This window comes from Oncorhynchus gorbuscha, linkage group LG01 (genome assembly GCF_021184085.1).
Source record: "Oncorhynchus gorbuscha isolate QuinsamMale2020 ecotype Even-year linkage group LG01, OgorEven_v1.0, whole genome shotgun sequence".
NCBI classification, from domain to species: Eukaryota; Metazoa; Chordata; class Actinopteri; order Salmoniformes; family Salmonidae; genus Oncorhynchus; species Oncorhynchus gorbuscha.
Window position 1 is genome coordinate 54,515,854 of NC_060173.1, and position 26,369 is coordinate 54,542,222.

The 26,369-nt window shown below is 41.8% G+C and overlaps 1 protein-coding gene across 6 annotated transcripts in view; it reads left to right on the forward strand.

The window, feature by feature from the left end:
- Positions 1-26,369, forward strand: part of phf21ab (PHD finger protein 21Ab) — a 76,230-nt gene that overhangs the window by 23,347 nt on the left and 26,514 nt on the right. For 4 of the 6 annotated variants that reach the window (XM_046356704.1, XM_046356721.1, XM_046356677.1 and 1 more), the window contains exons 4-9: positions 479-577; positions 2,813-2,845; positions 3,309-3,374; positions 16,402-16,560; positions 18,411-18,668; positions 19,080-19,178. In XM_046356704.1, the coding sequence (XP_046212660.1) occupies positions 479-577; positions 2,813-2,845; positions 3,309-3,374; positions 16,402-16,560; positions 18,411-18,668; positions 19,080-19,178 (714 nt within the window). The remainder of the gene's footprint in view (positions 1-478; positions 578-2,812; positions 2,846-3,308; positions 3,375-16,401; positions 16,561-18,410; positions 18,669-19,079; positions 19,179-26,369) is intronic. The other 2 variants (XM_046356686.1, XM_046356694.1) reach the window with 2 other exon arrangements.

The window sequence follows — 26,369 nt, forward strand, 5'->3', positions numbered from 1 at the left end:
TTGCTAGCTGTCATTCAAATGGCAGGAACTCTAATCGCCAGGGGCCTGGCCCACGTGGCGGAAATGGAAAGCGACTGTTTACTGGAAGCAAACTAGGGATTTCATGGCTAATTGAGGTAGGACAGCAATTCTTCTCATAGATTATACATGTATAAAGTACACATTGACACATCCAGCCCAAAGCGGGAGGTAAAAATAAAATAAAAATTACTAGGCCCAATGTCTTTTAAAAACTACACCATGTCCGGACCAGTAGATTTTTGGACAACTGGCCGTGACCGGGCCAGTGAGAGAAAATAAGTTACCGATGGACCCTGTTTGGAAATGTTTAATAATTTCTGGTTGCTATTACTGCAAGCTTGAAACCACTGATTCGACTCTTACAGATATTCACCATATAACAAAATTTAATATATGTGAGAATTAAAGGGGATTTATTTTCATGTGTTCCCCATTCCCCCTCTAACTCTGTACACAGGCTGAACGTTTCCCCGGACTGATTGGCACACTGACTGGCTCAATGATGGAACTACAAACATTACAGGAGGCCCTGAAAGTGGAAATTCAAGTCCATCAGGTAGGAGGAAAACATCCCTAGGGGTTCCATAGTTTTTACAATTTATTTGTTGTTCATCTGCTCTGTGTTCAGGCTCTTTGTTAGGCCTGCAAATTATTGAAATACTTTTAATAATCTGGGCTAACTCAAATATTGAGGGTTACCACTTATGTGGTCACCGCTATTATGAAGAGTGCTATTGATAAGATCCACTGAAGACCATTGCATTACGGGGCAATTCCAAACGTCCACTTAAACTGCATTTTCACTTTGTCTCCCATTTGATATCAATGCATGACTAGGTTCAAATTTGACTCAAGTGGAAGTTAGGATTTGCCCCTATGTTTCAACTTCAGGCATCCATTTGTATTCCATGTTCGTTAGTGAGTAAGCATGAGTGTAATGGAGGTTCTCTCCTCTGTATGTGCTATGATAAGGGATGCGTCCTAAATGACACCCTATTCACTGCTTTTAACCAGGGCCCATAGATAGGGCATAGTGTGCCATTTGGGATGAAGGCCAGGTCTTCAGCCTCCTTGCTGTTGAGCAACTAGCAGGTCAGGCCAGCATCTTATAGTGAGCTCAGTCCCTAAAGTCCCATAACCACACTCGGCACATTGAACAGGCATCTCCCAGAGGAGTGGTCAGCCACGTAGAGTAGACCTGGCATCAGCGCATTGATAGGCCAGCTAAGGTCCTCTGCTTAGTAATGTCCCCAATCACCTCATAGCGATAGGAACCAGAGTTTAGCACCCAGTTTATGAAGGTCTGGGGTGACCTTGGCATGTGGGGTTAGTTTTAAAGGTAATTTTAAATTACAACCCTTATCCACACTTTTTTTGTATTTATTTTTTGTTTGTGTTAACTGTTCTCTGCAGGATGAGTAGGCAAATTTAATATCTCTGCAGTTTCTTTATAAAATTGGATGTAAAGTGTATGGGTGAGTAATTCCTATGTAAGAAGTAACACATTTCACTATTTATAAAGTAATATCCTAATCTGATATTCAAATAATCATATTTATACTATATGCTATTCAGTGTTATGCCTGTTCAAACTGAATGATGGCCACTCACAATTGGGTATGGGACAGGATTAGATGCTCACGGTCGCAGATGTAATTGCAGGGTACAGTGAAGTTCTTAAACTCTGAGCTCCAACCAACAGTTCAGGTCAAAAAGAGAAATGAATGAAACAATAATAAAAGTAATAATATTAATATACACATTTACGACTGTAACAATGATACATGTCCATAGGGGGATGGGGACAGGGTAGATGTCTGTTGGAGGGGGGTGTTGGTGTGTAAGAAGGTCCATAGGGGGATGGGTGCAGTTGCTGTAACAGTGTTCTCTCGATGGTGCTCCTGTAGAACTCTGAGTGCCCTCGGGACAGGCTGAATTTCTTCAGCTTCCTGAGGTTGAAGAGTCACTGTTGTGCCTTCACCATGGTGTCTGTGTGGTTTGACCATTTCAGCTCCTAGAAGAGAAACTTGGACATTTTTGACCGTCTCCAGAGCGGCCCTGTTGATGAAGATGGGGGTGTGCCCAGCCTGGTTCCTCCTGAAGTCCACGAGCCACTCCTTTTGTTTTAGTGATGTTGAGGGATAGATTGTTTACCTGGCACCACGGAGTCAGAGTACATACTTCCTCTCTGTAGGCCCTCTCAAAGTTTTTGGTAATCAGACCTACTACTGTCGTGTCATTAGCGAACTTGATGATGGAGTTGGAACTGTGAGGCCACACAGTCTGAGTATACAGGGGGTATAGGAGAGGACTGAGGACGCACCCTTGTGGGGACCCCAGGTTGAAGATCAGTGTGGAGGAGTTAATGTTGCCTACCTTCATCACCTGGGGACAGCCGGTCAGGAAGTCCATATGGAGGAGTCATTCCCAGGGCCTTTGAGCTTTGTGTTGAGCTTAGAGGGCACTATCGTGTTGAAGGCTGAGCTGTAGTCAATGAACAGCATCCTCACATATGCATTCCTTTTGTCCAGGTGGGTGAGGGCAGTGTGCAGTGCAATGGCGATTGTGGATCTGTCAGGGCTGTAGGTGAATTGGAGAGGGTTGAGTGTGTCGGGAAGGGAGGATGTGAGGTGGTCTTTGACTAGTCTCTCGAAGCACTTCATGATGAAGGTGCACTGGGTTCAATGCAGTGCCTGTAGGTGTCACTGTCCTCAGCGTGTAGTATAGTCTTGTGGAATGTCCCTGAATGCATTTGTTATTCTACTGACATTTTGTATCCTTTCTTCTACAGAAACTGGTCGCCCAAATGAAACAGGACCCACAGGTAAAGACATTTATCATTAATAATTGTTTTTTGCTATTAGTAGACATGGAAATGTTGCCAACAAAATGCATATTGACTCCTGGATAGTTTGATACAATACATTTACTCTTATTCAGAGCAACATACAGGGGCAATTAAGGCTGTGCCTTGCTCAAGGGGACATGGACAGATTTTTAACCGGGTCGGGATTTGATCTGGCGACCTTTCGGTTACTGGCCCAACACTCTTAACCGCTAGGCTACCTGATGCCCCATACATTTCTTACTGATAAGATACAATTTATTTGGAGATGTAAGTTCATGTGAAGCATTAGTGTGGCGAATGTGACAAAAGTGTTCAAATTCAGTTTGAAATTGTTGGTCAGGTTTAAATGAATCAAACTGCCTTTTCATGTTAACCTGGATGTGAATTGCTTGAGTTTGGAATGAAAGTGCCCTAAAAAGAGCTTTGCCTTCCTTTGCAGAATGCTGATCTGAAGAAGCAGCTCCACGAACTTCAGGCTAAGATCACAGCGCTTAGCGAGAAGCAGGTATTTCAGGACACCCTGCTGACACAACACAAGGATATCCCAGGTTGCCCTACATGAGCGCAGACTCCCACCATGCGTTTGATATACAGGAGATTTAAAAATGAAGATTCAAATGCATAACCAGTTGGTTATTGTACTCATTTGTTTATTTTAAAGGCCCAATGCTGTCAAAAATGAGATTTCCTGTGTTTTATATATACAGTACCAGTCGAAAGTTACTCATGCCAGGGTTTTTCTTCATTTTTTACTATTTTCTACATTGTAAAATAATAGTGAACACATCAAAACTATGAAATAACACATATGGAATCATGTAGTAACCAAAAAAAGTATTAAACAAATCAAAATGTATTTTATATTTGAGATTCTTTAAAGTAGACACCCTTTGCCTTAATGACAGCTTGCTCACTCTTGGCATTCTCTCGACCAGCTTAACCTGGAATGCTTTTCCAACAGTCTTTAAGGAGTTCCCACATATTCTGAGTGCTTGTTGGCTGCTTTTCCGTCACTCTGCGGTCCAACACATCCCAAACCATCTCAATTGGGTTGAGGTCGGGTGATGGTGGAGGCCAGGTTGTCTGATGCAGCACTCCATCACTTTCCTTGGCCAAATAGCCCTTACAGAGCCTAGACGTGTGTTGGGTCAATGTCTTGTTAAAAATCAAACGATAGTCCCACTAAGCGTAAACCAGATGTGATGGTGTATTGCTGCAGAATGCTGTGGTAGCCATGCTGGTTAAGTGTGCCTTGAATTCTAAATAAATCACTGACAGTGTCACCAGCAAAGCACCATCACACCACCACCTCCATGCTTCATGTGGGAACTACACATGCAGAGATTCATCTACTCTGTGTCTCACACAATATTTCCGCTGGTCTCATGTCCATTGCTGGTGTTTCTTGGCCCAAGAAAGTCTCTTCTTCTTATTGGCATCCTTTAGTAGTGGTTTCTTTGCAGCAATTTGACAATGAAGGCCAGATTCATGCTTTCTCCTCTAAACAGTTGATGTTGAGATGTGTCTGTTACTTGAACTCTGTGAAGCATTTGTTTGGGCTGCAATTTCTGAGGCTGGTAACTCTAATGAACTTATCCGCTGCAGCAGAGAACTCTGCGTCTTCATTTCCTGTGGCGGTCCTCATGAGAACCAGTTTCATCATAGTGCTTGATGGTTTTTACGACTGCACTTGAAGAAACTTTCAAAGTTCTTGAAATGTTCCGGATTGACTAACCTTCATGTCTTCAAGTAATGATGAACTGTCGTTTCTCTTTGCTTATTTGAGCTGTTCTTGCCATAATATGGACTTGGTCTTTGGCCAAATAGGGCTGTCTTCTGTCTTCACCCCTACCTTGTCACAACACAACTGACTGGCTCAAATTCTCACCAAGAAGGAAATTAATTATACAAATGTAACTTTTAACAAGGCACACCTGGCACACCACATGGAATTGAAATCAATTCCATGTGACTGCCTCATGAAGCTGGTTGAGAGAATGCCAAGATTGTGCAAAGCTGTCATCGTGGCAAAGGGTGGCTACTTTGAAGAATCTCAAATATAAAATATATTTTGCTTTGTTCAATCATTTTTTTTTTGTTACTACATGATTCCATATGTGTTATTTCACATTTTATATGTATTCACTATTATTCTACAATGTAGAAAAAAGTCAAAATAAAGAAAAACCCTGGAATGAGTAGGTGTGTCCAAACTTTTCACTGATACTGTTTTTCCACACTGAACTTGGAATAGTAATGTGAAAATTATGATAATGCTCTTTTTAGTGTTAGAGCTGTTTTAGAAGACCTGTTTTGTTGGGATGGTGTTTTGGCCTGCTTGGTGACATCTCCAGGCAGTAAATTAGTTAATAGACCAATAACACAGCTAGTTTTCAGTTTTCCTCTCCACTCAGAACAATCCACAACAAAATTCTTGCTTGAGAAGTTGCTCATTGCTAACTAAGAAGCTATTTTTAAACATTTTAATTGAAAATAATCACAGTAAGGTATGTAATTGCTACCCAGAAATGATTTGATATTGAGATAAAAACGGCTGTATTAGACCTTTAACATCATATTCAAAGATACCCACAAATTAATTATACATGTTTAAATTTTAACAGTTTGTCTTAAAGGAAATATGCACCCATTTTGAATTTTATATAATTTGTAGGCATCTCTGAGCAATGTTCTATCGATTACCAGGGTCATTTCATGTTTATCTGAGCTCTTGCCGTTCACGCGGACAGAAATGTAGCTGGTATTACTCTGCCTTTCTAGGGAGTTTTTCCTAGCTTCTGTGCTTCTACTAGAGGTCGACCGATTAATCGGCGTGGGCGATTTAATTCGGGCCGATTTTTCAAGTTTTCATAACAATCGGCAATCTGCATTTTCGGAAACCCAATTATGGCCCATTACGTTGCATTCTATGAGGAAACTGCGTGGCAGGCTTGAGCAGCTGTTATTTTGAAACCCCTGTGTTCCTATGCATCCCTATTGCCCATTTGAGTGGGATATCAACCAGATTACTTTTTCTATGGCTTCCCTAATGTGTCTACAGCCACTAGACATAGTTTCAGGCTTTTATTTTGAAAAATGAGCGTGAACGACAACATTGCGTCAGTGGTCAGGTGTTGGCTCTCAGTGATTTGTGCGTAATAGACAAAGGCGGCCATTGTTCCTCTCGCTCCTACTGAAAAGCAAATTGTCCCGGTTGATATATTATTGAATAGATATTTGAAAAACACCTTGAGGATGGATTATAAAAAAAACGTTTGCCATGTTTCTGTCGATATAATGGATCTTATTTGGATTTTTTTTCTGCATTGTCGTGACCGCAATTTCCGGTGGATTTCTCAACAAAACGTGGACAAGAAACTGAGGTATTTCGGCTATAAAAAATAATCTTTATTGAACAAAAAGAACAATCGCTGTCTAACTAAGAGTCTCGTGAGTGAAAACATCCGAAGCTCATCAAAGGTAAACTATTTAATTTGATTGCTTTTCTGATTTTCGTGACCAAGCTTCCTGCTGCTAGCTGGACATAATGCTATGCTAGGCTATCGATACATTTACACAAATGCTTGTCTTGCTATGGCTGTAAAGCATAATTTCAAAATCTGAGATGACAGGGTGATTAACACATGGTCCAAAGAAGGGCCAGATGTATACAGAATGGTGTCATCTGCGTAGAGGTGGATCAGGGAATCACCCACAGCAAGAGCGACATCGTTAATATATACAGAGAAAATAGTTGGCACGAGAATTGAACCCTGTGGTACCCCCAGAGACTGCCAGAGGTCCGGACAACAGGCCCTCCGATTTGACACACTGAACTCTGTCTGAGAAGTAGTTGGTGAACCAGGCGAGAAACCAAGGCTATTGAGTCTGCCGATAAGAATGCGGCGATTGACCGAGTTGAAATCCTTTGCCAGGTCGATGAAGACGGCTGCACAGTACTGTCTTTTATCTGTGGCGATTATGATATCATTTAGTACCTTGAGCGTGGCTGAGATGCACCCGTGACCAGCTCTGAAACCGGATTGCACAGCGGAGAAGGTACGGTGGGATTCGAAATGGTCAGTGGTCTGTTTATTAACTTAAGGCAGGGCAGGATGGAAATAGGTCTATAGCAGTTTGGGTCTAGAGTGTGAAGGGGGATGACCGTGGCAGCTTTCCAATCTTTAGGGATATGTTCTGAGCAAGAAACTTAAACGTGAGCTTTATTACATGGCACAAATTGCACTTTTACTTTCTTGTCCTCTGTGTTTCTTGCATTATTTAAACCAAATTGAGCATGTTTCATTATTTATTTGAGACTAAATTGATTTTAATCTATTATATTAAGTTAAAATAAGTGTTCATTGTTCATTCAGTATTGTTGGAATTGTCATTATATTTATTTATATATAAATCCACCAATTAATCAGTATCGGCTTTTTTTGGTCCTCCAATAATCTGTATTGGCGTTGAAAAATCATAATCGGTCGACCTCTAGCTTTTCCATCTGCATTGCTTGCTCTTTGGGGTTTTAGGCTGGGTTTCTGTATAAGCACTTTGTGGCATCTGCTGATGTAAAAAGGGCTTTATAAAAACATTTGATTTGAAGTCAATAGGAATATGACTTTTAGATCACGGAAACCTCTCATACATGTATTTCAATACTGACAATGTTATAATGCGGGAGGTTGTCTTCTCGCAGATGAGCCATTGATCATATTTTTGCAATATTCCTACCTCTATAAATATGTAATTTAAGAGGTTCCACCACATTTCTCCTATTTTTATGCCTCTTCAGGCCAGGGTGCATTGCGTAGTGCCGCTGCTAATCTGCAGGGTGAACATGGTGAGATTGTAGACTCCTTACAGCTAACTAGCTACTAGGGCTGTGACGGTTATGGAAATTTGGAAGACTGTAATTTCCAGCCAAATGACCACGGTCTCCATAATAACCGTTCAAATAAACATTTTCTATTTGACCATTTTAAAAGGGTAGATTCTGCAGCGAATGGGCTTTGGAAAAACGGGGTCATCTTGTTACGAAGTTGCCTTGATGTTGCTATGCTTCTCACTGAAACCAGCATTCTATTTATTTTTCAGCAAGGAAACAATGTTTCTGCCTTGTATAAATGCTTTATAAACAATGTAGCTAGCATAAACTGGGACTAAAAGACAGTTGTTACTACTGGTCTCTTCTACCGGGTTTGGGTGGAAGAAAAGCAACATAATAGTTATGGCTAATATGGCGATTTTATATAATTTTCCCAAAGTTTAATTGTTAGTAATCAAATCAAAAATCAAATTTATTTGTCACATACACATGGTTAGCAGATGTTAATGCGAGTGTCGCAAAATGCTTGTGCTTTTAGTTCCGATTCCAAAACTACTACCGTATACACAAGTGTAAAGGGATAAAGAATATGTACATAAAGATATATGAATGAGTGATGGTACAGAACGGAATAGGCAAGATGCAGTAGATGGTATAGAGTACAGTATATACATATGAGATGAGTAATGTAGGGTATATGCGGTCAGCTGTAGGGCTGGCTCAGGGAAGAGGACACCCCTGCCTTGCATAGTCCCGTGGGACATCTTAATTGGGCATGGGACACAAGCTAAGGCTTGATCACCCTTTAGCTGACCACCTTTGAGGGTGTTTAGTGATTAAAGGCCGAAACACCCACTGAATCGAAGGCACACTACTGAGGATGTGTCCCAAAATTGACATCTTAACCCAGTCTAAGAAATAAACCTCCCATGCCACTCTGTCAACATCACGGCAAATCTCATGTGAGTGCATACCATCCATTGGCACAATGGACAGTTTTTAACATCTCGTCCCATGTTTTATGATTCTTCTATTAACATAAAGTGGCATAGTTTAAAGTGGCTGGTGATACATGTATTACATAAAGATGGCAAGATGCAGTAGATGATAGAGTACAGTATATACATATGAGATGAGTAGTGTAGGGTATGTAAACATTATATTAACCTCTAGCTTCGAGCAATCCCGTATCCGGGAGCGTAATCATAGCCACAAGCTCATTACCATAACACAACGTTAACTATTCATGAAAATCGCAAATGAAATGAAATAAATATATTGGCTCACAAGCTTAGCCTTTTGTTAACAACACTGTCATCTCAGATTTTCAAAATATGCTTTTCAACCATAGCTACACAAGCATTTGTGTAAGAGTATTGATAGCTAGCATAGCATTAAGCCTAGCATTCAGCAGGCAACATTTTCACAAAAACAAGAAAAGCATTCAAATAAAATAATTTACCTTTTGAAGAACTATGGATGTTTTCAATGAGGAGACTCTCAGTTAGATAGCAAATGTTCAGTTTTCCCCAAAATATTATTTATGTAGGAGAAATCGCTCTGTTCTGTTCATCATGTTTGGCTAAGAAAAAAAACAGAAAATTCAGTCATTACAACACCAAACTTTTTTCCAAAGTAACGCCATAACATCGACAGAAACATGGCAAACGTAGTTTAGAATCAATCCTCAAGGTGTTTTTCACATATCTATTCGATGATGAATCATTCGTGGCAGTTGGGTTTCTCCTCTGAAGCAAATGGAAAAATGCACGCAGCTGGAGATTACGCAATCATTTCGACGGAGGACACCAAGTGGGCACCTGGTAAATGTAGTCTCATATGGTCAATCTTCCAGTGATATGCCTACAAATACGTCACAATGCTGCAGACACCTTGGGGAAACGACAGAAAGTGTAGGCTCATTCCTGGCGCATTCACAGCCATATAAGGAGACATTGGAACACAGTGCCTTCAAAATCTGGGCCATTTTCTGTTTGAAATTCCATCTTGGTTTTGCCTGTAGCATCAGTTCTGTGGCTCTCACAGATAATATCTTTGCAGTTTTGGAAACGTCAGTGTTTTCTTTCCAAAGCTGTCAATTATATGCATAGTTGAGCATCTTTTCGTGACAAAATATCTTGTTTAAAACGGGAACGTTTTTTATCCATAAATTAAGAGCGCCCCCTATATCCAAGAAGTACTTTTTCGAACATTCTGTTAAAAATCGCGCAACATTTCAGCGCCCTGCTGCTCATGCCAGGAATATAGTATATGCATATGATTAGTATGTGTGGATAGAAAACTCAGACGTTTATAAAACTGGTTAAATCACGGCTGTGACTATAACAGAACGTGCGTTTCATCGAAAAGCGCAGGAAAATCTGATCACTGAAAATGGAAATGTATATCCATCCGCCACTTCAACCCATTGATAAAGGCCAACCACAATAAATGGGGCTGAGGTTGCAATACCGACAGCTTCCACACGATGTCAACAGTCTTGTCATTTGCCTAGGCTTTGTTTCTTGGTCAAACGAAGAAGAGACGAGCCATTTCTTCAGGTCTCCGACTGGATATTTTGGTTGAGATTTACCCGGACATTATTTCCAGACGGACAGCTAAAGAATATACATCGCCTCGTGATCAATTTGGTCGCTTATTAACGTGTACTAATACCTAAAGTTGCATTACAAAAGTATTTCGAAGTGTTTTGTGAAAGTTTATCGTCAACTTTTTTAATAAAAAAAAAATGACGTTACGTTATAAGACGCTATTTTCTTTCCGTTTATCACAGTCTTCATAGATCGATATCTAGGCTATATATGGACCGATTTAATCGAAAAAAAGACCCAATAGTGATTATGGGACATCTAGGAGTGCCAACAAAGAAGATGGTCAAAGGTAATGAATGTTTTTTATATTTTATTTGTGCGGTTTGTGTAGCAACGACTATGCTAATTATTTTGTTTACTTCCCCTGCGGGTCTTTTGGGGTGTTACATGCTATCAGATAATAGCTTCTCATGCTTTCGCCGAAAAGCATTTTAAAAATCTGACTTGTTGCCTGGATTCACAACGAGTGTAGCTTTAATTCAATACCCTACATGTGTATTTTAATGAACGTTTGAGTTTTAACTAGTACTATTAGCATTTAGCGTAGCGCATTTGCATTTCCAAATGTCTAGATGGGAAGCCTGCGTGTCAGGTAGGAGCAAGAGGTTAAGTGGCATTGTTTAAAGTGGCTAGTGATATATTTTTACATCAATTTCCTTCCATTTCCATTATTAAAGTGGCTGGAGTTGAGTCAGTATGTTGGCAGCAGCCAACAATGTTAGTGGTGGCAGTTTAACAGTCTGATGGCCTTGAGATAGAAGCTGTTTTTCAGTCTCTTGGTCCCTGCTTTGATGCACCTGTACTGACCTCGCCTTCTGGATGATAGCGGGGTGAACAGGCAGTGGCTCGGGTGGTTGTTGTCCTTGATGATCTTTATGGCCTTCCTGTGACATCGGGTGGTCTAGGTGTCCTGGAGGGCAGGTAGTTTGCCCCTGGTGATGCTTTGTGCAGACCTCACTACCCTCTGGAGAGCCTTACGGTTGTGGTTGGAGCAGTTGCCGTACGAGGCGGTGATACAGCCCGACAGGATGCTCTCGATTGTGCATCTGTAGAAGTTTGTGAGTGCTTTTGGTGACAAGCCAAATTTCTTCAGCCTCCTGAGGTTGAAGAGGCGCTGCTGCGCCTTCTTCATGACGCTGTCTGTGTGAGTGGACCAATTCAGTTTGTCTGTGACGTGTACGCCGAGGAACTTAAGACTTACTACCCTCTCCACTACTGTCCCATCGATGTGGGTAGGGGGGGTACTCCCTCTGCTGTTTCCTGAAGTCCACAATCATCTCCTTTGTTTTGTTGACGTTGAGTGTAAGGTTATTTTCCTGACACCACACTCCGAGGGCCCTCACCTCCTCCCTGTAGGCCATCTCGTCGTTGTTGGTTATCAAGCCTACCACTGTAGTGTCGTCCGCAAACCTTGATGATTGAGTTGGAGTCGTGCATGGCCACGCAGTCGTGGGTGAACAGGGAGTACAGGAGAGGGCTCAGAATGCACCCTTGTGGGGCCCCAGTGTTGAGGATCAGCGGTGTGGAGATGTTACCTACCCTCACCACCTGGGGGCTGCCCATCAGGAAGTCCAGTACCCAGTTGCACAGGGCGGGGTCGAGACCCAGGGTCTTGAGCTTGATGACGAGTTTGAGTTGTAGTCGATGAACAGCATTCTCACATAGGTATTCCTCTTGTCCAGATGGGTTAGGGCAGTGTGGTTGTGATTGCGTCGTCTGTGGACCTATTTGGGCAGTAAGCAAATTGGAGTGGGTCTAGGGTGTCAGGTAGGATGGAGGTGATATGGTCAAAGCACTTCATGATGACGGAAGTGAGTGCTACAGGGCGATAGTTGTTTCGCTCAGTTACCTTAGCTTTCTTGGGAACAGGGACAAAAGTAACTTACAATGGCCCTGCATGCAAGAAGCCTTGACCTGGTGCACACATACACGATTTTTACAAATGTAACTGGACACCTCTTCAAATGAGTGGATTTGGCTATATCAGCTACACCTGTTGCTGACAGGTGTATAAAATCGAGCATACCACCGTGCAATCTCCATAGACAAACATTGCCAATAGAATGGCCTTGTTGAAATTCACTGAGCTCTTTAGTATGGCACCGTCATAGGATGCCACCTTTCCATCAAGTCAGTTCATCAAATTTCTGCCCTGCTAGAGCTGCCCCGGTCAACTGCAAGTAAGTGCTGTTATTGCACTTACTTGCAGCAACGGCTGCTCCTAGAAGTGGTAGGCCACACAAGCTCACAAAACAGGACCGCCAAATGCTAAAGCATGTAAAATATTGTCTGTCCTCAGATGCAACACTCTCTGCCGAGTTCCAAACTGCCTCTGGAAGCAACATTGGGAGCTTCATGAAATGGGTTTCCATCACCGAGCACCCACACACAAGCTCAAGATCAACATGCGCAATGCCAAGCGTCAGCTGGAGTGGTGTAAAGCTCACCGCCATTGGACTCTGGTGCAGTGGAAACGTGTTCTCTGGAGTAATGAATCACGCCTTTCCATCTGGCAATCCAACGGACAAATCTGGGTTTGGCGGATGCCAGGAGAACGCTACCTGCCAGAATGCATAGTGCCCACTGTAAAGTTTGGTGGAGGATAAATAATGGTCTGGGGCTGTTTTTCATGGTTTGGACTAGGCCCCTTAGTGCCAGTGAAAGGAAATCTTAACGCGACAGCATACAATGGTATTCTAGATAATTCTGTGCTTCCAACTTTGTGGCAACAGTTTGAAGTCCCTTTCCTGTTTCAGCATGAAAGGTCCAGTGTGAGGTCCATACAGAAATGGTTTGTTGAAATCGGTGTGGAAGAACTTGACTAGCCTGCACAGAGCCCCGACCTCAACCCCATCGAACACCTTTGAGATGAATCGGAACGCCGACTGCGAGCCAGGCCTGATCGTCCAACATCAGTGCCGACCTCACAAATGCTCTTGTGGCTGAATGGAAGAAAGTCCCCGCATCAATGTTCCAACATCTAGTGGAAAGCCTTCCCAGCCGAGTGGAGGCTGTTATAGCAGCAAAGGGGGGGACCAACTCCATATTACTGAGCAGGATTTTGAATGAGATGTTTGACGAGCAGGTGTCCACATACTTTCATGTCGTGTATCTTCCAACACTCCAGTGTCCCTGCACATTGGAAATATGGAATTGGAATTCACTTTTTTACAAACATTTCCTGTATATAGTATGCCCCCCCCCCCCCCAGTTCTTGTAGTCCATGATCAGCTCCTTTGTCTTGCTGATGTTGAGGGAGAGAATGTTGTTCCGGTACCAGACTGCCAGGTCACTGACCACCTCCCTGTAAGCAGACTCACCGTTGCTGGTGATCAGGCCTACCTACCACTTTTGTTGTCAGCAAACTTGATGATGGTGTTGGAGTCGTGCTTAGCCATGCAGCCATGGGTGAACAGGGAGTACAGGGGAGGATTAAGCCCACACCCCATGTGAGCCCCCCTTAACCTCACCACCTGGGGTCGGCCCGTCAAGGATCCAGGTGCAGAGGTATGTGTTTAGACCCAGATTCCTAAATTTGGAGGGGATAATGGTGTTGAATGCTGAGCTGTAGTTAATGAAAAGCATTTCTCACATAGGTATTCCTTTTATCTAGTTGGGTGAGGGCAGTGTGGAGAGCAGTTGAGTCTGTCTATGGATCTGTTGGTGCGGTATGCAAATTGGAGTGGGTCTAGTGTGGCTGGGATGGCGTTAATGTGTGCCGTAACCAGGCTCTCAAATCACTTCATGATTTAAAAAGGGAGTGCGACATTTGTCGTTGTGGCATGAAGCCTTAGAGTTCTTAGAGACTGAAGTGATTGTGGTCATCTTAAAACATGTGGGGATGACAGACTAGGAGGTTGAACATTACTGTGATTATCCCTGCCAGCTGTTCTGCACATGCTCTGAGAATGCTCCCTGGAATCCCGTTGGGCCACTCGGCCTTGCAGGTGTTGACCTGATTTTAAAGACCCTTCTCACGTCGTCCTCAGAGCGAGCTCACCCAATCCTATGGGCCGGTGACGGGCCTCCCACCTGGCTCGATGTTGCAGTCAAAGCGTGCACAGAATGCATTGAGTTCGTCTGGTCGAAAGGCATCGTTGGGCAGATCACTTTTGGGTCTTCCTTTTGTAATCTGTAATGGACTGTAACCCCTGCCACACGAGGGGTTTGTAATATGATTCCACCTCATTCCTATATTGTCCTTTTGCTCTTTTGATGACTCTGCAGAGGTCATACCAGGACTTCTTGTACTTATTCCTGTCGTCGGCCGTAGCCTCAGGGTTGTCTACGATATCTCTGTGTTGTTAGCTTGTCAATGTTATCGGCGTAGTCTCTAAACATATTTCCATTAGCACTAGCAAAGCAGTCCTGTAGCATAACCTTGGATTCTGGTGACCATTTCTCAACGGAGTGAATCGTGGATACTTCCTGTTTCAGCATCTGCTTGTAAACAGGAAGCAAGAGTACAGAGCCATGATATGATTTGCCGAATGGCGAACGAGGGAGGGCCTTGTATGTTTGGTTGTGGGTAGAATCGCAGTGGTTTAGGACATTATCGCCCCTAGTGGTGTTGGAGACGTGTTGTTGGAACTTGTCTTAGTGATGCCAACTTTAAAATCGCCGGCAAACAGAAAGGCAGCCTCTGAATTGGCAATGTCTGAAGAAGCCACACTTTAGTAGGTCTATGTGCTGTATGGACCATGTGGTGTGTTTTTTTTCTCCCCCTTCCTGCTTCTCAGGGGCATATAAGAACTTCCCTCCCTCTGCCTCCAGCTGAGCCCTCCTGGCTGTCTCCCTCCAATGTGGAGGGCTCTAACAAAGGTTACTAAGAGCTCAAGTGTAGCTCTCAAGTGTCCACAGGACGAGACCGTTTCAATCGCATCTTTGAGGGTTGCCCTTTGATGGGCTAGTAGGCTATTTATACCGACCATAAAGATGCTTTTCCCCCAGATTCTCCTACAACTGCTGTCTTGTTTGCTGTTGAGGTAATAGGGCCAACTATGGATGTCAGACTTGATTTATAACCCTATTTGATTAACAGTATTTAAGGCTACCCCCTGCCAGGTCCCATAAAAAGGACAAACACACAGTAAATCGTCCCCCCCCCCTGGCTGCTGTTTAAAGGACTCTTGATTAACATGGAAATTGGCTTCTTGGCAAGAACACCAAGCCATGTCTCTCCGGGAAAAAACTGCCAACAGCCTGAAGCATGAAAGGCAGCAAAGCGATTTGCTGAATCTCTTGTTTGTAGCACGTTTTGTTAGATTGGCTCTGCAAAACCACTTTAGGCACATCCCACTTTCTTTCTTCAAGCGAAACCCTCCAATGCAGAAGAAAAAGAGCAAAAGCTCTATGCAGACTGCAGATAATATAATGAGCAAAGAGAAGCAGTTGGAAGTACGATTTTCCCCCCAAGAACAGGAGACTGTGCATTTGCTTGCTTCAGACCAGCGCACGTCGTGGTTTTCCTCCTGTAAATGCATATCCAATGGCCTAAGTCAGGTTCCATGGGTAAATATTTACCAAAAGTTATAAATGTGCACTGCAACAGTACTTATTTCATATTTGCTTGCTCCCCAGTCTCCACCCTTCCTCAGAGCAGATCTAATTCCCTGTCCGGAAGAGCATTTTGTGTCTTCGTAATAGCGGAATTAGCCGTTGAAGTGACTTGGCAGTGTCGTGGATGCTAATTTGCTTTTTTTACTCTTGTGAGAGCTGCAGTTGATGCCAAGGTGGAAGGTCAGAGTCTCCTCGAATTTAAGTCATGGATCTGTTTGATCTTGAAGCTGAGGAACCATCATCACATTTTGGTATTCTCAACGTGAAATAACCAACTTGGTCAATGTGAAACTAAAGAAAGTTCTAAATGTGCAGTGATTTTGATTTGACATGCAAATGTTAATGAGTCTTTTTTAGTTACTCATACATTTTGAGTGAGTGGTGGGGTCATGGCTAAAAAGGAGATTACCCGAGCACCTTGTGCTGCGACTTCTTGACACACTTCTCTCCCTATCTGCTACACCCCTCCCCTCTGCTTTCCCCATCCTATACACCCCTCTTTCTCTCCCCCTCTCCCTTCTGTTCTCCAGAAAAAGGTGGTGGAGCAGCTGAGGAAGGACCTTCTGGTGAAACAGGAGCCGGAGGTGAAGGTTCAGGTGCTGGCTACAGACAAACACGTCCTCCAGATCCCCTCCTCCACTACTCTGCAGGCCCTACAGCAGACCACACACACCCAGGTCCTGCAGCAGGTAGCCACACAAGTCCACAGACACTGTCGACCTCTACTCAATTGCTTGTTATGTTGCACAGAGGCTTGTAACTTTGCAGTAGCCTACACAAGGTTTGCAAAATTCCCTAGTTTTTCAGAAATCCCCGTTGGTGGAACGTTGCAATGGAGAGATGTAGAATTTTTGGTCATGTTTGTGGAATTTTGCAAACCTAGCCTACCCTAGCCTCAAACTTGTCAGTGTTCACAAACTTGTACTACTATAGAGCAGGGGACTCTGCTCTATAGTAGGGACCCCCTCCCAGGAAAAATGGCGACCCAGGGAGCCCCATCATACGTTAGCAAAAAATGGTCTTATCAGGTCAATGATAATGGCAAGGAAAAGTAATTAACATTTGTAAATTAATAGATTTTGACCTCCCACAATATAATTGGAAGAGGAAGTGTAAACTCTAACAGCCTGTTTTCTAGAAAGGTAAAAGAAAGAATGGTAAAAGTCTGTCATCTTATAAATCAATAAAGATGTGTTATTTTACATTGAATGTATCTCAATCCACCGCATCCACCTATGTAACACTTCCCCGTTTGTGGTGAAAGGTGACCGATTTTGAGCGGTGTTTGTCAGACCATGAGACATCCCGAAAATCGGTCTTCACACATAATCACACGTAATTCACACATAATCGTTTGTAGCGTCCGAATGGTTTGGCCTAAGTATGACCCCTCTATGGAAAGATGAGACACTAACGAGCACGTACATGTTGCTCTAGGGCACCCTCAAGACTCATCTGAAAGTCCCCCCGAGTACCAGTTGAACAAATGTATGGGAGTGTTTAGTGTAAAAAAAATAGGGGTTTAAGTACATTTTACATTTGTTTTGGTATGTCAAAGGGTCTCAATTCTCAATCAAATGGCAAAATTATCCTTGGTATGGCTTTTTTATTTATTTTTAAAACAATCCCATATAGCTTAGTAAACACCCCCCCCCGGCCCAGTTTAGAGGGTCTCAGGCTATATATATCTTATCCTGACAGACTCTTCAGAACACACCTCCTTTAGAACAGATAGTCCCCCTCAAAAAATCTATGTATTTAATCTGTTATTCAATACTAATATTGGCTAATATATATATATTTTCATTTATTTTTTGGAATTGTTTTTGATACTACAAGGGGTCTTTTACATTTTTTTAAATCGAATAGAAAAATGGTCCTTGGTATGAGCTTCTTAAAACAATTAAATAACCCTAAGAAACACCATCAGAGGCCCCTGGTCAAAAGTGTCTGACTTTCTGGGTTGTTCCTTGTACTGACATTAGTTACGTTATGAGATGTCCTTCAGCGATGCCAGTTCTTTTCGGCAGTACTTCTTCGTTCTCAGACCTTGCAAACCTCGATCCCCACTAGACTGACACAGCTGTAAAACCTCAAACCTACGTCATTCATGGCTCTGTAGATTTATCTCTAGCTCTTAGCGCAATGGGAAGTGCTCAGCTGGCAGGTTTCCTGTGGCGTTTGATGTAATCAGAGCTGCGTATGTCTGCGGCGCTCCTCTGGCTCAAGCCTGCCTTCATGGCAATGGGAAACGACTTGGCCGATAGACTTGCTGACTAGGCCCTGTTCCTCTGGGTCCTGTTGAGGGGGGAGGTAGGGGATTGAGGAAAGGGAGGGGACTCCCTACAGGGAATGGTTTGAAGTTAGCCCTAGTATTGAGTCCCCAGGCTTCACATTACAACATTTGTTGTATCTAGCTTAAGCAATCTAACTTTTCCACTCCCTTTTTCAACACAATCTCATTACTCTCTTCTATTTTTCTCTGTGCTCTGATGAATCAACTATTTCCTTTCTTTCCTTTCTCTCCTCTCTCTGTCAGAAGACGCTGACAGTCACCCCAGTCATCTCCACTAAGACTCTACCTGTAGTGCTGAAAGCTGCCACTCCCACCATGCCTTCCTCTGTTGTGGCGCAGCGCCCTGCCACCGTCGCCATGGTCGCTGCCATCAGCCATGCCTCCAAGCCTAGTATCGTCAACTCCAATTCCCAGAACACACCAGTGAACCTTCAGGTGGCTAGCAAATTGACCAATCAGTGTTTTGAGCCCGTCCGACTGGTGTCGAAGAATGCACTTCTGGTAAGGGTCATTCATTTCCTATCATTGTCATCTTTTCTAGTTCAACTCATTCAAACACTTATATTATAACTGGTAGCAGTTTGGGGACCCCAAAGTGTTTTCAAATTAAGCAGTAAAGATTCAATCTGTTTTTTTTTTTGGTCTCTTACAAAGTTTATTAGAGCAAAGTGGCTAGAACGTGTATCCTGTGTAGATGTGTATGGAAATATGCATGGTCAAAATTGAGATTTCTTTTATTGAAAACCATGTCTCTTAATGAGGAGGTGCTTTGGGGCAGTGGTGTGTGGTGGCGCTTGGTACAAAGTCATCTTTCTCTCTGTAAAACTACTTGCAGAAGTCGATGAGTATAGATATATAATTGTCTGCAGCTCAGGTAGAGAGAATACAGTATTTGCTGTGGTTTTGTCTCAGGTGCAGGCCACCACCACCCCCACCTCAGCACAGCCAATCAAAGTTCCTCAGTTTGTCCCTCCTCCTAGACTGACGCCTCGACCCACCTTTCAACCACAGGTGCGTCCCAGTAAGACCCGCCCCCCCTAACCTTAATCCCCACCAACAAAGATTTTCTATTATATTGACATGATAGTGAAGTGACCGCTCTAACAATGGAAATGCATGTCCTGAAATGTGGAAGACAGGTGGGAGGAGGCCATGTGGCAGGCGGGAGAATGCCATGTGTGTCCACCTATATCAGTGCATTGGTAACAACCATTACGGAACTTATATTAGATCAAAGAAGCTTTTTAGTAAATTAGCTATTACATTTTTTGGTTGACCAAATTTGAGACTCATTGACCTCTATACAAAAATGTGTGGGGCTATTTTACTATGAAAATATATGCACTCACTACTGTAAGTCGCTCTGGATAAGAGCGTCTGCTAAATATATTACATGTACATTATCGTGGACAGATTTTGGGCAGATAAAAACCTCTCACTTTGCCGCTTCCACTCTGCCATCAATACAATCCAATGTGAGAGTGGCCACATGAAATTGAAGCTTTTAACTCAGCAGTCACTAGAGGGCGACAGTGTACACAAGGACAGTGCAGTCAGTCTTGGCTCCAAGTTATTGTTTGTTGCTTTTTTCATAACCTTTCCTCTTGTCTTCTATTGCTTTCAGAATGTGTGCTTGTGTTGCATTTGTCTGTGTTAATACATTCCTTTGCTGCTGTTGTGTGTCTTTGTCTTTATGGTGAAATCTCTTGTTGTCCAGCAGCTTCTGACTGTTTTGCGTTTTGGCTGTTGGTATAAGGGTAATTCCACGGTAACAGAGTGATGCTGAGACTCAAATGTTTCACTTTTAAGATGTATGTTAAACAAAAGCCAATGATTGCTAAGTTAAACAAACCGTACAACTCGATAGCTTGATGTACAAGGACTACTTTTAACAATTTCCACAGAACATTTGACAAACACATTTACCCGAAGACCAGTGCAGATCAGGGTTTCCGTTTGGAAAATGTGGTGTCGGACAACATTTTGGGGATTAAAAAAAATAAAAAAAATACCGGTCATTTTGAGAAATTTGCGGGACACATATACTTTGGGTTCATAACCCATTAGGGCATCCACCCACGGTACTCAGAATGATGGAAATCACATTTAGATTATGGTAATGGGTCCTAACAGAAAAGAAGCAAATAAAATGTCATTTTCAAACGTTTGCCAAAGTGCAATTCACGAGAAAAGACCATTCTAAACAGCGCAACTGATAGCGGTTCCATATGTCACATCTGTTAGAAACTTAGAAAGAGGGGAATCTAAAGATGCAACAACTATGATGGTTTGCTAATATGACACGGATTGTGCTTCTGGACAACGAAAGAAAGTTGATATGAAAACCAATAGTACTGGAGACAAATGTCATAGCGGCGGAAAATGGATGAAAATATGTAATTATCCCTGTCTGTACAGAAATAAATCAAACTATTCCAAATATTTCACCAGAAAGCCTGACTTAGCCACAGAGGAATCGAGGATCATTAATTTATTTACGTTGCTGTGGATTGTTTCAAATCACGAGCTCGTCTGCCTATGCCTATTGGGGAAGCCTGCAATTTGGGCATTGTGCATGGCAATAGGCCTGGCTGATTATTGACTTGCTGCTGTCAGTGAAAAGCATCTAAAATATGTGTGAAGATAATGTCTTCAGTACAATAAAAAACATTGTAGATATAGGCGAGTCTCTCCAGAATGGCTCCGCTGTCTCCCGCAAATTCTTGCGCAGTCATTGTTTCATTGAGTGAATTGTTTGCCCTTCAAATTTTTCGGGGGGGGGCAATTCTCCATTACATAGGTCACCAGTAGTAAATGTACCGTTAATCCTTGTCAGTTGGTTACATACATTTCTGTTAATGCATGTATTATTTACAGTCTTATCATTCACGGAGTGGAAATGTTTGCACAGTTCACAACCTGCTACACCTATAGAAACAAGTTTTGGTTTATTTCATATCTGTCTTTAGTTTGGAGTGCTCCATGTGAGCAATGAGTGTGTCAGGTTTCTCTGTCATGATAATGTTGAGGTAGCGAGCGCGCCTGAGCACGCATAGAAGTACCTGACCTGCTGTGTGGAAATGTAGGAGCGTTTTTTTTTTTTTTTTTTTTACATCCGTTCTGAATTATAATATATCAGCTTCAATTTATTTTTGGCAATTGCCAGTATACAGAAACCATGGTGCAGATGCAAAGTTTAACAGAATGACAATTAGTTCTGTTTGTGCCATCATTCTGTTACCAGACTTTGCGTCTGCAATGTTCTTCGAAATTTTTTTTTTTTTTAAGTAGTCGTGCATAGTTAGTTGCATGTTTTGTTTAACCCTTTAAAACCCATAGTGGCCGTCAACTGCCTTTCTTTAAATGACTTTAGCCGCTGGGAACAGTCTTGGTTTTCTAACAATAATATTGGTGTCAAATATTGCCAAATGTAGTTGCTAACAACCTGTTGTCGTATTCGCGTGGCTGTTGTCATCAACCGGAAACTGGAGTATGTTTTCATTTGGACTTTTAAAAGTTGCGCCGAGTGGCCACGATTTTTTCACTGTGGACACGTCCTTGCACTTTGAAAGTGATGATGTCGAGGTGAGTGAAATAAGTAAACAGCAGATATGTTTGGTGTTGATGTTAGATGCTGTGAAACAGCTCTCAGCTTAGCAAATCCTGTCATGATGAGCACATCAACAGTGGAGCAGGAGCTTGAATGATTGCTGTCTCTCATGGAAATAATTGCAGTGTTTTGCTGGATATAGTCTAGAGGTTGACTGATTAATTGGCAAGGCAGATTAATTGTGGTGGATTTCAAGTTTGGACACCGATTACATTGCAATCCACGAGAAGACTGCGTGGCAGGCTTGACCACCTGTTACGCGAGTGCAGCAAGGAGCCAAGGTAAGTTGCTAGCTAGCATTAAACTTAGCTTGTAAAAAAACAATCACTAGTTAACTACACATGGTTGATGATATTATTAGTTTAACTAGCTTATCCTGCGTTGCATAGAATCAATGTGGTGCCTGTTAATCTGTCATCAAATCACAGCCTACTTCACCCAAACGGGTGATGATTTAAGAAAAGCGTATTAGCGTCAGGGTATATGCAGCAGTTTGGGCCGCCTTGCTTGTTGCAAACTGTGTGAAGACCATTTCGTCCTAACAAAGACCGTAATTAATGTGCCAGAATTTGACATAATTATGACATACATTGCACAACCTTCAATGTTAAGAGCAATATTTAGACTTGGCGTTGCCACCCGTTTGATAAAATAGGGAATGGTTCCGTATTTCACTGAAAGAATAAGTTTGTTTTCTAAATCATAGTTTCCGGGTTTGACCATATTAATGACCTAAGACTCGTATTTCGGTGTGTTTATTATATTATAATTAAGTCTATGATTTCATATTTAATAGAGCAGTCTGATTGAGCGGTGGTAGGCAGCAGCAGGCTCGTAAGCATTCATTCAAACAGCACTTTCCTGCATTTGCCAGCAGCTCTTCGCGATGCTTGAAGCACAGCGCTGTTTGACTTCAAGCCTATCAACTTCTGAGATTAGGCCGGCAATACCATAGTGCCTATAAGAACATCCAATAGTCAGTATATGAAATGCAAATGTTATAGAGAGAAATAGTCTTATAATAACTACAACCAAAAACTTCTTAACTGGTAATATTGAAGAGTCATGTTAGAAGGAACCACCAGCTTTCATATGTTGTCATGTTCTGAGCAAGAAACTTAAACGTTAGCTTTTTTACATGGCATATATTGCACTTTTACTTTCTTCTCGAACACTGTGTTTGCATTATTTAAACCAAATTGAACATGTTTCATTATTTATTTGAGACTAAATTGATTTTATTTATGTATTATATATACGATGATTTTATTTATGTATTAAGTTCAAATAAGTATTCATTCAGTATTGTTGTAATTGTCATTATTACAAATATAAATATATAAATCGGCCAATTACTCTATCGGCTTTTTTTGGTCCTCCAGTAATCGGTATCGGTGTTGAAAAATCATAATCGGTTGACCTCTAATATAGTCAGGTAATTAGTTGGCTGTTTTGTCTTATTTCTACCAATTTAATTCATATGGAAACGGCCCAAGATTCTTCCTACAGCTAGCTAGTTTGTCAGACAAGAAAAGTTGTATGTGGTGGTAAATTTGGTCTGCGTTTGCGAAGAGCCAAACTCAGCTGTCACTTTCACTAGCTAGTTATATAGACAACCAACTAACTAGCCACCAAAATGGAGATGAAAGTCATTTGTGTTTATCTGTTGGACTTAGGTCCGGGTTTGTCAAGTTTGCTAGGTACAGATGTTCATAGTATATACATTGCCTCGTTTTCCTATTATTTGACAGCCTAGCTGTCGCTTTAGGGCAGATGCCCGTGCAGTTGCGCTCATGATATTGCGTTGCATTGATATTTGTTTACATTGCCAGCGAAAAACTTGCTTGTTTTGTCATGTTTCTACCTATTCAATTAATTTGGAAACTGTCCCAGCTTCGTAACTATAATCAGCCAACACTGGCAAACTCTGTACTTAGTCTGTCAGGCAAGAAAACAAGTTTTTTTTATATATATTTTTTAAATTTTACCTTTTTATTTTACTAGGCAAGTCGGTTAAGAACAAATTCTTATTTTCAATGACTGCTTAGGAACAGTGGGTTAACTGCCTGTTCGGGGGCAGAACGACAGATTTGTCAGCTCGGGGATTCGAACTTGCAACCTTTCGGTTACTAGTCCAACGCTCTAACCACCAGGCTACCCTGCCGCGACATTGTGCTTCGCTCATAATGCTGTCACTTGATCGTCTCACTCCCTCCCTACAAAGACAAACATCTGACTATGCCCATCGAAGTAGATGAGGTAATATTCTAAACGTGTTTGGCTAAATTGCACAGAGTCATCTTTGTAATCTTTTTCTTTCAACGTCCTATATAAACAATAGTTAATGAGTGGTGGGAGAGGAACATGGAGAGAAGGATGCAGAGGAAGAGCAAGAGGAGGAAGCAAGCAGAGGGAGAGCATACCCAAGAAGGGAGCCTGTTTCCATGGAGTGCGCCTGCCCCAAGTCCCATCATTGTTCACCCTTGAGCTACAGAGCTTGATCCTAAAGTGACTGTAAAAGGGGTTTTGGATTTTTTTAGTGATATGAGTCAGGTTTATTTTTTTTTGCGTTTTTTTTTTCTCTCCCACATCTGGTGTTTAAACATCAACCTGTCCGTCGCCACATATAATTTACTGAGTTGTTGTCAAAGTAGGCTACTATTTCAACTTTTTGTCAGACCTAGTCTACTAAATCTTACTGAGAGAGGAAATCTACTTTTTGAAATACTCTGAATAGTTGTTTGCATTTTTACATTGTTACAGTAGTAATAATCTTTGTCAATACAATGGCCTACTTTGTGTGGGTGCGTTTAGATTCTTTCCTCTTAATGCAACAAGTATTAGATGAAGATTAACTGAATTGTTGTCAAAGTAAGCTACTATTTCTGCATTTGGTGTCAGGCCTGATCGGTACTAAATCTTATTGAGAGAGGTTATCTACATTTTGATGTAGTTATTTACATTGTTACAGAAGTAAGTCATTGGCTGTCAAATAGCCTACTTTGTTTGGATTTTGAAATGCATTCTGAATTGTCCTCGTCACATTTTTTGATAATTAAATATTTATGTGAAAATACTATTTCTACGTATAATATTTTATACTTGGTACATTTTGAGTGAGTAACTTAGTCAAATTTACTACAATTTTGAATACTCAAGTTTTATGGTGTGTTTATCGTTTTTTGATAGTGAGAGTCTTTACACAATGGAAGACAAAATTAATGTTATTCCTATAGGAATGAATGTGGTGTCATATTAAAGAGGAGGTTGAGCTCTTTAAAACTACACTGAACAAAAAATATAAATGCAACATGTTAAGTGTTGGTCTCATGTTTTGTGAGCTGAAATAAAAGATCCCATAAATGTTCTATACGCACAAAAAGTGTATTTCTCTCAAATGTTGTGCATACATTTGTTTACATCCCTGTTGGTGAGCATTTCTCCTTTGCCAAGATAATCCATCCACCTGACGTGGCAGATCAAGAAGTTGATTGAACAGCATAATCATTATACAGGTGCAGCTTGTGCTGGGGACAATAAAAGGTCACTCTAAAATGTGCGGTTTTGTCACACAACACAAATGCCACAGCTTTCGTGTCGAGATCCTGAGGTCCATTGTCGTGCTATTCATCCGTCGCCATCACCTCATGTTTCAGCATGATAATGCACTGCCCCATGTCTCAAGGATCTGTACACAATTTCTGGTTGCTGAAAATTTCCCAGTACTTCTATGGTCTGCATACACACCAGACATGTAACCCATAGAGCATGTTTGGGATGCTCTGGATCGACGCGTTCAACAGTGTATTCTAGTTCCTGCCAATATTCAGCAACTTTGCATGTCCATTGAAGAGGAACAACATTCCACAGGCCACAATCAACAGCCCAGTCATGGGAAATCCATAGATTAGGGCCTAATGAATTCATTTAAATTGACTGATTTCCTTATATGAACTGTAACTCAGTGAAATCTTTGAAATTGTTACGTTTACTTTTGTTCGTGTGTAAGTTGTCTTATAATTGTCATTTGTTCTTTGTTTTTGTGCTATGTCTGTTTTGAAATATATGTGATTTGTTTTATCTTAAACTCTTAATTCTAGAATGTTGCTGTTGATTATTATTGAGGTCTAAAGGATTACATTTGCAATTTATTGATTTTTGTTTCACATCTTGAAGTGAAAAATCTGAGTCTCTGTATCACTCATTTACCGTGGAATTGCCCATAACCTGTTTTTAACCCTGGGTGTGAACGTTTGATTTAATGCCCTGTTATTAAGGTGTGTAATGCCACTGGGAGCTCAGCATCCCTCAACAGTGGGCTCATTCTTAGTCAAGCTTTAGGCATTCCGGTACAGCGCGAGTCACAGTAAGTCCATCCAACCAGGGGGTTAAACTAAATCGTGGTGGGCTATGGTGTATTGAACTCCTAGGAAATAACAACGCGACTCTAACAGGCCATGTCGACTCCTGCAAAATATTTCTGCTTATATGGATAAGGAACACCAGCAAAGGCAAAAGGAACATTAGCAAAACCACAAAGGTTACCAGTATTTTTGCTGGTTTTGATTGTGTTCCTTTTAAAAATGAATGAC